Here is a 12,462-nt window from a genome sequence, read left to right as displayed (position 1 = left end):
ATTCATATCTTATAAATCAAGTAGCAATAAAGGTGAAACTTGAAGTTAATAAATAATATCAAAGTATACATTAACTATGATTAGGTTTAATGTTTATACATAAAACCATTAAGTAGAACTTACAGGATCTTGCCAGATAACAGAATATAAAAGGTTGGTATGCCCCAGAGTACCAGCATGGAAACATCTTTTGTGTGCCAATTATAAGACTTTGCATGTCAAAGCCAACATTTCTTTCCCCTTATTCAACCCAAAGTTGTTTTCTTTTTATAATATAGATGCACATTAACCAGCATCAGTGTTTAAGTTGAAAAAAGTGTGAAACCTGTTGCTGGACTATACTGTTTGTGTATAATCAGTCAGGAGATTTGTTGAACAGGATGTAAATAACCAAAAGTGTGTGCGTCTCAGCAGCTGACAGATAATACAATGCAAATACAACACTTAGACTGCCAGGTTAGCAATGACAGCCTGGGTGAACTCGTCGCTTGTAGCGTAGCCCCCCAGGTCTCCGGTGCGCACCTGTTGCAAACATAAGGACAGCTTGTTACTATATGCACAGCTGCAGCAACACATGTCCACACACAGTATCATGCATGTTAGAGAGCCTTTAAAGCTGCACTCACAGAATAAAATATATATATATATATATATATATATATATATATATATATATATATATATATATATATATATATATATATAGTGTGATCAGCTAGATGTGTAGTTTTAAAGAAAAGAAAAAAAATCTGCAGTGTTATTTCCTCAGCTATGTCCTCCTGTTTATTTTCTTTCATTAATCTTTAGCATTACCTGAGGCTGAGAACTAAATATATTAGTAACATAAGGTACATATATAAAACAGATACAGTATTAATGTCAACAGTAGAAACACATTGCCACTGTCCAACATAGGTTTAGTCTTAGCTTATTAGTTATTGAACCATAAAAACATAATTTTGTCCAACAGTGACTATTAAGAGAAGAGAATGTTAGTTATTCAAAATGACATCACACTTTTGAGAAGTTTCAGGTAGGAAATCTCCATAACATATTCGTTAGGGAAAACTACTCCCTAATTAGGGAAACTAAATCTCATAAACATAAAATAAAATAAAATAAAATAAAGAACATGAGGCAGTTTTTACTGGTGGTGGCACAGTCCCCAGATCGGATTGCACCACAAGGTCAAAACAAGAGTTCATATCTTACTTAATCTCTTTTCATTTGTGTTTAACTGACTAATTGTGAAGTCTTAAATTGTACCACAGTACGAAAAAAAACATGACCTAATGTGAGAAGACGGAGCAGTATTTTACTCTTTCAGCATTGGTGGCATGTAAAGTTATGTGGAAACGATCAGCACCATCTTGTCCAAAACTTGTCTTAAGGTGTCCTTGGAAATGATATATAAATATATAAAACGTCTGACTTTACCCATTGAATTCATTTGTTTCTGCAAAACTAAAAACATCTGCAGTATAATTTGGTTACAACACCTGACAGTTTTTTTTACAACTCAGTCAATAGAGTATTACCTGAAAGTATTGTATATTTTTGGTTTTCTTGATGCTAAAACAACATCTGTATTAATAACCTCCAGCAACTAACCTGAATTTTGCATAATCATATGTTTGCCTTTGCCATACAGTAACTCACTGCAAAAAAACTCTGCTAGCTTTACAGCACTGCAATTGTAGAACAAAGTTTTATTAAAAACATTGACACATTTGTAGGTTGGAAATGTTAAGGTATTATTTAATCATGATGTAGCAGTGATACCATACTGTATATTAATTTACAATGTGCAAATTAGATAAAAGTGAGGTAAGTGGATGCTGAAATGTGAGACAAAAGCAGATTAGCCAATATAAATTGGTTGCTTTAAAGACCGTGGGCCCTATTTTGCACCCAGCACAGCGCAAAGCCAGACACAATGGGCCACCCATGGGCCTGCTGGTCTTTAGGGAGGTGTGTTCAATTCTCGCGTATTGAGGAGCCAATGACCAGCAAAAACCTGGTTAATGCACCATTTCATTGTTATTTTAAGAGCGAATTAGTAAAATGTGCCTAGGCCTGCGCACACGCACACACACACACACACACACACACACACACACACACACACACACACACACACACACACACACACACACACACACACACACACACACACACACACACCTGTAATGTTAGTACAGCCAGGAAAGCAGCAAACGAACAGGATCAACTGAAATAGATTCTACCAGACCTAAAAAATAAAACAGCATGTTTCTAACAGTTGCGTGACCAGAGACGTAACAAACCCTGGGTTAATAATGGAAATGTATTTGAAAGATGAGACAGTTTAGAGCACCAATATACGCTGAATTGTCTAATTTCCTTTTGAACAGGTAAGCATTAGCTTCTGGCTAATTTATCACGGCTACGAGGGATGGTTATTTTATGTTATTTCAACATTTGCGTACTCACATTGAATTATATAGCTATAGTACCTGAGTTGTTTACTTACTCGCAAAAAACAATTGAGAAGCCAGTAAAGTGATCCCGACTGGTCCTGGCTTACGCCTCCATGCTAATCCCGCTAACTGCTAACGTTACCAGAGGTTTGTTCACGCTGTGTGCTTAGATCGTTAAAATAGGGACCTGTATGTGTGATAGCATAAAGGTAGTCCATATGGGCAACATGGCACGAGCACAATTACATCTAAATAAGTGGACACAAAAGTCCCCCAGAATGAGTGAAAAGATTATCTCAATCAGTCAAGTAAAAACTGCAACAGTAGAAGATGCAAAGAGATGGACAGTTACTATGAGGGAAAGATAATATAGATGAAATGATGTAAATCCATGAGAGGAAGAATCTTGAACTGCACATAATTTAGTAAATGACAACACAAGGCACCATTGATTCCACCAGATCATTTAGCAAATCTGGTATAAACCATATATATTATGATGCAACTGATGGTGTTTGTCAAAATGGTGTATAAGAACTGCCATTTGGCAATTAGAGGTGAGGTGAGTCTTAACATGCGTCCAGTTCATGTTAAGAACAATGTCCAGATTCAAGAAAACGTCAGTGCGGAGTGCGACGACACATCTTAGTTAACAGGTCGGTGACGCAGGTTTTCCACAACAGCACGCACAAAGTCGCCAGTGGTGGAGTACCCACCAAGGTCTCGTGTCCGTACCTGGGACGTGCACACAGATACACACAAACACATAGGGTAATGGGGTACAAGGAGAGGAGGGAATTAAAGGAAAGGTAAGAGGGAAAGGAAGGACACTTCAAACAACGTGCAGGCAAATTCTGCTCTCCAATGACAGGCTTTCCTTGAAAATTATATTTTCAGACAGTTGCTTCAGATATAATGCTAGACCAACAAAAAACTGCTTTTTCAGCAGAAATGGGCTAAAACATGTCCACAATTCAAAGATGTGCAGTTCACTATTACGGAGTAAAAAAACTAGAAAATATTCACATTTAAGAAATTGAAATCCAAGAATTAAAAAAAAAACATTTCTCTGGAAAAAATACTTTTTATGCTTATAAGATATTTATGATCAATTGATTATCAAAACAGTTTGTGATTAATATAATAGTTGACAAATAATCAAGTAATCAATTGATCTTTCCAGCTCCAGAGCTGAATTGACCTTGCATTTTATCTGAGGGACTAAGGTCAACCTCATGCGTTTGTGTCAGTGTATGTTAGTGTCGACATGGAGCAGGTGCAAAAGGCAGTTACGTTGTCCTGGTTACAAATGCATATTCCTACAAGACAGACAATTCATTGAGGAAGAGAAATGCAAGAGAAGAGGAAAGATGCATAGGTATACATACAGTCTCAAAAACAATAATTAAATGCTCTCTAACACAGTGGTTCTCACACTTTAAAAAAAAATAATACACCCCTTATGATATATGTTTTCATACAATTACAACTTGACTAGAAAAACAATTCTGTATATAAAGTGGCACAATGAAGTGCCATCAGTGTTTTAAGGGAAAAACAGGAATTGTTGAGTCTTTGTAAATTATAGATTGTGTTTTAGACCTACTCTATCTGTAAAGTGCCCTTAGATAACTCGTTATGATTTGATACTATAAATACAATTTAATTGAAATTTAATTTACTAAACAATATTTTAACTGAAAAAGGTACCATGGCATGAAAATTTCACTTTGGAGGTTTTTCAACATTAATATACTTCCCCCCAGCCTGCCTATGGTCCCCAGTGGTTAGAAATGGTGATAGGTGTAAACCGAGCCCTGGGTATCCTGCTCTGCCTTTGAAAAAATGAAAGCTCAGATGGGCCGAGACGGAATCTTGCTCCTTATGAGGTCATAAAGGACAAGGTTACCTCCCCTTTCTCTGCTTTGCTTGCCCAGAAAATTTGGCTCACCCATGAGAGAGAGAGACATTGTGGCTTTCAAACGAGCAAAATGGCAGTTGGTCAAAGCCATATTGCCCCGCCGGTACCTTTCCCCCCCCCCATTCCCCTTTTCAGATATGGTATTAGGGGACCACTAAGGCCTATATAAAAGCCTCCAAAGAGCTAAATATTGACTCTTTAATCGCTGCATTTCAAACACTTAGAATCACTAAGTCCATTCATAATAGATTAAAATTATTTAAGGACTAATGTTTAACTGATACTTTTTCAATAAACATTTCGGAAAGGTACATATGAGATTACTGTTTGTTAACCACAAAACTAATAAGCAACATGTTAGTTTATAAAAACAAACTGACATGAGTAGGGTGTACACATTTTGCTGGCTCCGCATTTCACATTGTCACATTTCATACAACCGGTTTTATTTTATTCAGCTTGTATTAATAGAAAACATTCCCTCTTGAGTGTTAATAGTGTTATTGCCTCTCCACATTCCCAGCCTGAATGCACCAGTGTGCATCCAGTAGATAGAATTAACAAGTAACAGACACAGACATCCTTACCTTTCCCTGTTTGATGACCCTCTTGACAGCATCTGACACCATCTGGGAGTGATATTCCAGACTGCAAAACAGTACAGTGACAAATAAGAGGTGGCTTGGACTTTCTTGTACACTTGTCAAAATTCAGATAAAAACACACTTAAGGTGGTTTTCTAAGGCTTTAGGGGTGTGGTGGGGCAGGACAGAGGATTAAGAGGATTTTACAACAAGACCTAAGAGTCTCGACTCACTTGAGGTGCCTGAGCATGTTAGCACCACTCAGCAGCATGGCAGTGGGGTTGGCAATGTTCCTTCCTACAGCTTGTGCAAAGGGGTGGCGTGCACCCTGAAGAAGAAAAAAAAAAATGACACTGTGAATCCTCTCCATCACCAAGTACAGTACCAGAGAAGAAGACAAGCAAAGTTTGATTAATAGTATAGAGTATTTTCTATAGTGTGCATCATTAATATTTTCTGCTATAAAATTCTCATCTAAAGTATAAAAGGACAAAACATTAACAGAGGAATCAGAATGAAACCAGAGAATGCCTGGCTGAATAAATAAATAAATACAAGTGGAAACTCACAGTCTCAAACACAGCATACTCTGCACTGTAGCTTTCCCCAGGAACCACTCCTGCTCCTCCAACCAGCCCCGCTGCCAGGTTATCAATGATGTTACCGTACAGGTTGGGCATCACCAGCACGTCAAACTGGTAAGGGTTCTGGACCAGCTAAAGTAAAGACAATGAGAAGTTTGAAGAAATGGAAAAGTGACACTTTGATCCAATCAGCAAATTATTTTATAATAAAGTCAGGGGAAAGAATGTTGTGGCTGTATGTACCTGCATGCAACAGTTATCAATGATTATGGTCTCATATTTGATTTTGGGGTACAGTTGGGCAATCTCTGCACAGCTCTGCAGAAACAGGCCATCACCTAATTTCCTGTAATAAGACGAGTGTTACTGTGACTACAATGCAAAACAAAACGGAAATTAACACAATTTTAAGAATTAGTAAAAAATATGATTTTTTTTTTTTAATCAAAGATTTATAATAAAGCAAAGAGGAAGCTTTGCCCTATCCTCACATGATGTTGGCCTTGTGAACAGCTGTAACCTTGCTTCGTCCCTTCTTGGTGGCGTAATCGAAAGCAAACTTGGCAATGCGCCGTGACTTAACTCTGGTGATGATCTTCAAACATTCGATCACACCCGTCACACTCTAGAGAGCAAGAAGAGGGTATATACACATTTTAATAAAGCCATTCCAATTTAAGCTTTGACTAACAGCACAAGAGAATAAAAACACATTACACCCTACGTACGCCAGACCCATTTTTCACTTTCATATGTCTGTTGGACCAGATTATCTTCAATTTAATTGAACAAAGCCATCTACACTGTAACAGCTTGTATTTCACACATTTTATGTTTATATGTATTACTGAAAACTGTCTTTTTAGATATGAAGTCCATTATGTGGCCAGTGAAGACAAGGTGTACACTCCAAACAAACTTTCCTATTAAAGTCTACAGGACAAAGTATACAGGACAATTAATGAATCAAAAGCAGCAAAGTAGCAATGCACGTTTAGGTCTCCGATGAGTGAGAAGTAGTAAAAAAAACAAAAAAAAACTAAAATAAAACACAGACAGACACACAGACACACCTTTGTTTTGATACCTATTTAATGCTGGCCAAATCTCTGGGTGCTGAAGGGATATCTCCCTCTTCAAAAACAAAAATATCCTTTTCATGTGGGTTTACAAACCATGGTTTATCTGACTACAGTGAGGAGGAGTGTTGTTTACCTCGTGCTCCAGGGAGCTGTACTCCCCCTCGGTCTGTTCGCGGATGATGACCAGGTCCAGGTTGTTGTGGCGAGTGCTGTAGCCGGGCAGGCTATTCACATGAACCACATTAGCAAACAGGTCCAGTTTACGCCTGGGCAATGGATAGGGAGGTATACGTTAATTTTTTTATTAAAACATCAAAAGACACACAAAGTACACACATTAAAATGCACAACTTGTTTTACCTCAGTCTCATCTCGTATGAAGCCAGCTCCCCTTTAAATTCCATGGGTGTGTGAATCTTTCCTGAATAACCAAGCATGTGACAAACATAAATGTTTGGTTCATTGCCGGCTTTTAAAGAACTCATCTTTTGTTGTTAATAAATGGGGGTGAACTATGACTGGAGACCAAATAACAAGTAGAGCTACCTTTCATTGCCACTTTGTTGGTCTTCATTGAGGTTAATACTTGCTCCAGTTTCTCATCACTGGCCATGTTCTGTACCTCGCTCAGGTGAAACTCCTCAAATTCTACTGGGACATCTGCCGCCTGGTGACAAAGGAAAAAAACAGCCAACTTTATTATTTTCTAAAGATTTGTCATCAACATCTATAAAGGCAAAATATGTGGGCAAGACTGGGACAAAAATTTAATATATTACGAGATGGTGAATATCCTTTTAGTCTGGATGTTTGTGAGAAAAAAGATCCTCTTCTTTTGTTTATTTTCTTCCACTCAGTTACAGTGTCCAAGACTGACGAGCCAGAACCACATGAACACGTTGGGTCTGGGAACTCACCATTGGCCAGGCTAAATCGGGCGGTTGTGGCTCAGTGGTAGAGCGGTTGCCTGCCAATGGGAAGGTTGGTGGTTCGATCCCCGCCCCTGCAGTCATTGTCGAAGTGTCCTTGGGCAAGACACTGAACCCTGAGTTGCCCCCGGTGCTGTGCATCGGAGTGTGAATGTGTGTGAATGTTTATCTGATGAGCAGGTGGCACCTTGTACGGCAGCCCCGGCCACAGTGTATGAATGTATGTGAGATGTAGATGTAAAAGCGCTTTGAGCAGTTGTTAAGACTGGAAAAGCGCTATATAAATACAGCACATTTACATTTAAATCTGAGGGGCGGGATAAACGGTTGTCTTTCAAAGTCCCTCTGCATGCAATAGGATTGTGCTACAAGCAACCACAGCAACGCTAGTTGATAGATTCAACTTCTTCACACATCTTTTTTTTGGAATGACTTCAGTGCTTAACTCCAAGTCTTCCAGAGTCGTGGCCAAAGCCAAGCCGAAAGACTGCTTTTCGCCATCAGCCAACTGTGTTTTCCAGTAGCAGGGAATTTACGCAGAACGGTTATGGAGACTGGCTAGACTGACCATAGCTACAAATAACATTTGCTGCCACTAGTGTGTCTAGATTTCTAGTAATAATAGTACCTCACATTATTTCTAAAAAGACAAAAGGGCAGTGATCAGTCCATCTCCGTCATTGTAAAATGTACCTTGAACACTTCCTTGACAGCAGTCATCAGCTCAGGTCCGACTCCGTCCCCTGGCACCATTGTGACCTTGAAGGTAGCATCAGCACGGGCGGGTGGGGCTTCTGGGCCACACAAAGCAGCAGACACACTCAATGGTCGAGAGGTCAAGTGCTGCCACTGCGGGCCCCTCAGGCCCTGAGGATAGGAAAGAAGACACAACATGACAACAAGCACACCATGGTATCCGAAGAAACAATATCAATTTGCCAACTGGCCTATGTAGTTGTTGTTATCCCTTTTATATCTCTGGATATAATAATGATGACAAACTTAATTTGTAAACCATTAAAACAAAGCAGTGTCTGACCACTCGTCACAGTTTGCATACGCCTATGAGATGTAAACAATTCCCAGGATTTCCACATCTTCTTATTCAATTTCAGAGGAGAAAAAAGTAGCGAATTAGAGAAAAGGTTTACAAAAATAAACACATTTTGGGTAGAGTTGAAATGATTAGTCGATTAGTATTATATAAGAATGTTGCTTTTTGGCAATACTGGATTTTTACATCTAGTCTATCTTTCCAGAAAATGATCCTGACACACACACACACACACACACACACAGACACACACTTGAGAAAGTTTACAAAATATAAAAAGAGGAGTAAAAAAAACACCTTTTGGAAATTGATCTTAATGCCTTAGTTAAAAACGTTTAAGGAAAATCCAACTTTTAAGGACACCAATTTTCTTTGTGAATGAATAACGTATGGTAAATAAATAAATGTTCTTCTATAAAATACAGGGGTCATAAATATACACACCCCTATGTTAAATTCCCATAGAGGCATGCACATTTTTATTATTAAAGGACAGCTATTTCATGGATCCAGTACACTATGCATCCTGATAGAGTTCCCTTGGCTTTTGGAATTAAGATAACCCCATATCATCACATACCCTTCACCATACACAGAGGTTGGCATACACAGAGATTGGCATGGGGAACTTTAAGATCTATAAAGAACTATAAGATCTCTCAATGCAAATCCAACCAGCTATTAAGCTAACTGAAATAAAACCATGCCAATCTCTAGATATGGGGAAGGGTATGTGATGATAGGGGGTTAGTTTAATTCCAAAGGCCGAGGGAACTTTATCAGGATGCCTAGTGCACTGGATCCATGAAATAACTGGCCTTTAATAATAACAATGTGCACGCCTCTATGGGAATTTAACAGAGCGGTGTGTATATTTATGCCCCCTGTATTTTATAGAAGAACATTTATTTATGTACAATACATTAGTCATTCACAAAGAAAATTGGTGTCCTTAAAAGTTTGGAATTTCCTAAATGTTTTGAAATTTTCAAAAGATATTTTTTTATTCCTTTTTTTGAATCAACTTTTGCTTGGGTGTGTAACCGTTCTCAACATAAAATAACACATACTGGGATAATTTCACAATGGTGCACGTTTTAATACTGAGGTGGCAGAGAAGGGTGTGACTTTTATTTTTTATCTCTGTTTCCAGAGGATCCTGAAAGGTCATCAACCACTGGCCTGTATGCAAAATGTGATCTACAGGGGAGAAATAAAATAAATAATTCACTTCAGCTGTCCTCTGTCAAAAAGAGAACTCACCATGCATATGTAGTATTAAAGTGTTAATCTAAGCAACTGCAATTTGGCAAACCACAAGCGTAATAGGCCTGTATGTTATCTTCAGTAAAGAGGGAACCCGACTTATCTGGTCTGCTCTCTGTCTGATCACAGTTAGCCAGTGGTTAGCCCTAAAAAGTTAAATGCTGTTGTGTGTGTGTCAGTGTGTGTGTGTACTAACTAGTGGTTAACTAAGGACAAGGAGGTTACCATGTCAGCTAGCCGACGTTACTTTAACATTAGCTGGGGCACTTAAATTTCAATTAACCCGATATACAGTTCTGACATATAAGGCCATTAACTTGTTCGACAAGTACGTACTAACGGCTAAGATTTCTTTTCTCGATGACCAACTTTTGGAACCACATATCACAACAACTAGTTAGCTACCACTTTCTATCCGAAGCTATTTGAATCAACGCTGGCTCGTGGTTAGCGACAGTACACGACTGACACCAGCCAGTAAGACTCTTAAGATAGCATGGTGCTTGAGTTTAACACATACAACTTTAACTCCAGCAACTCCTTACTTACCAACTTATGGTTCAAATTATCTTGTACATCATCTACGCACTCACCTTGACCAATGATACCAAGCTTCTTCTCAGGGCGGCCGCCATTGTTACAGATGCAGCGACTCCGAGCTTCTTCTTCTGTGGTGCAGCAGCGCTAAACCACTGGTTCTTCTTCTATTTTAGGCTTCTACGGTACCCCATATGTTACTGCCTCCTATTGGTATAACTTTTGAGGAAATAAACTCTATGTCGGATGGCACCACATGTGGTTCCATTGGTGTGTTGGTGAACATTGTTTTGTCCTGTTTTTATTATAAATTCATTCATATTAATGCTTATTATGTGTATGTTTATGTAGCCTATGCACCAACCACCAAGGCAAATACCTTAGATGTTACTTAGCATTAGCAATAAATCCTTGCCTGATTTCTGATATTCAGTTTGTTTTGGAATGTAAAGGGTCAAATGAGTTAATCGCCAAATAAAGACCTACATGGATATGGAATTAAATTTGTTCCCTTAAATTCAAACACAACTTTTTAAGTAGGCCTATCAAACAAAAAATCACTAAGGATAAAAAATGTCATGCCAAAAGTAAAAAATTAGCCTGTAACTTGCAATTTGAGTAAACTATTGGTCTTTTATTTGTTTGTATGTCCTTTTATTCACTTTTGCAAGCCCAGGCTCCTTCCCAAATCTTTTATTTGATATCTCCTCGCTTGAACCGGAAGTCGTTGTGGCCCTTCTTCGTAAAGGCTGCCTCAAAGCTCATTCCTGCCCCGAGGAGCAAGGATTGAGGACAAATCTCTTAGGAGATAGGAATTGTTCCCGGAAAGTGTGCAGCCGAAAGCTGTTGTTAACTCTGCCAGCTGAGAAATTAACTTGACGCTTACAAAGAAAGGACGTCTCATCCCTAAAAAACAAAGCAAGTTAAAGAAACTAACGTGGACGCTATTTAAGGACCGTATCCCCAGACTCTTGCTCTTTCAATGAGCTCAGTGGCTGACGCAGTGTTGCCAACTTGGCAACTTTCTAGATTTAGCGATTTCTTCTTCAAAACAGCAACAGATTAGAGACTTCAGACCATCGGGGAAAAGCAAGATATATTGAAGCTTTAGTGCCTAACGTTTTCATAATAATGACCGTCCGTAACATTCAAGCCCTGGCCAAATAAGTTGATACAAAGCTAATTTAGAAGATCGGCTCCATAAAACTCTCTCTGTATTTCTCAGTATGGCTTGGTTTAGAAACTGGTGACTTTCACGTGCAGAAACTCAAATAAAGATAAACCATGTCTTCTGAAGAGTCCATCATGTGTTTTTAATCTTCAGTGTCCTCCTTGGCTACTAGCAACTGTGTGGAGGAGGGTAGGTGATAAAGCACAATCACCAAAGGCTTGTGTGGATGTGGATGCACCAACAAAATGTCTTATTGCTCTGCGAATGGATGATGACGCCCCGGGTCGTGGGGGGGCTGTTGGCGTAGCATAAATCCTGTTTGATCAAACAAGAGAATAGAGGGCATCACTTGTTGAAGAGGAGCAAAGGAACTTTGGATAGGATTTAGAGGTTTACATTTAAGAGTGCATAGTCTATAGCTACTATAAAGCATGAGATCTTTCTCTTTTTTAAGAATTAGAGAAATAGTGGCCTTGACAAGGTTGTCCCGTAGGCAGTGATGTAAAAGAGCCTCATTGTACATATCTTTTACATTTGGCGCAAGGAGACCAAAGAAAGTATATGCAGTGAAGCCGTCTGGACCGGGCATCTTACTTATTTGTAATCATTTGATGGCTTTTTGAACCTCAGAAACAGTTATGAGTCCAGCTTTTAGTTATCTTTAACATTTTGTATTGTTGTAACGCTATACTTGCTGCTGCCAATGCCCCCACCCTCTGAAATGAGTCCATCCTAAATAAGTTAGGGGATTCCCAATCCTATTCCAGGCAAGTGATGCTCTGCTGACACATGGGATGACATAGGACTTTAAAATCACTGCTATGCATATGTAGATGTAAATGTAAATGTAAATGTGCTGTATTTATATAGCGCTG

The 12,462-nt window shown here is 38.8% G+C and overlaps 1 protein-coding gene across 2 annotated transcripts; it reads right to left on the bottom strand.

Annotated features, from left to right (window-relative positions):
* Window positions 1–29: 29 nt before the first annotated feature.
* idh3b (isocitrate dehydrogenase (NAD(+)) 3 non-catalytic subunit beta) lies at window positions 30–10,674 on the bottom strand. 2 transcript variants are annotated; one of them, XM_034870155.1, is made up of 11 exons: window positions 10,473–10,674; window positions 8,253–8,426; window positions 7,177–7,297; window positions 6,991–7,051; window positions 6,764–6,896; window positions 6,040–6,173; window positions 5,792–5,894; window positions 5,534–5,680; window positions 5,198–5,292; window positions 4,968–5,028; window positions 30–522 (listed from the first exon to the last, which is right to left on the bottom strand). In XM_034870155.1, the coding sequence occupies exons 1-11, from the start codon at window positions 10,512–10,514 to the stop codon at window positions 445–447; spliced, it is 1,149 nt and encodes a 382-aa protein (XP_034726046.1). In that variant the 5' UTR covers window positions 10,515–10,674; the 3' UTR covers window positions 30–444. The 2 variants fall into 2 exon arrangements, with proteins under 2 accessions (XP_034726046.1, XP_034726045.1); XM_034870154.1 differs by lacking the exon at window positions 30–522 and adding an exon at window positions 2,687–3,194.
* Between the last annotated feature and the right edge of the window lie 1,788 nt (window positions 10,675–12,462).

This window comes from Etheostoma cragini, chromosome 4 (genome assembly GCF_013103735.1).
Source record: "Etheostoma cragini isolate CJK2018 chromosome 4, CSU_Ecrag_1.0, whole genome shotgun sequence".
NCBI lineage: Eukaryota > Metazoa > Chordata > Actinopteri > Perciformes > Percidae > Etheostoma > Etheostoma cragini.
This window is presented reverse-complemented; position numbering and strand designations above follow the sequence as displayed.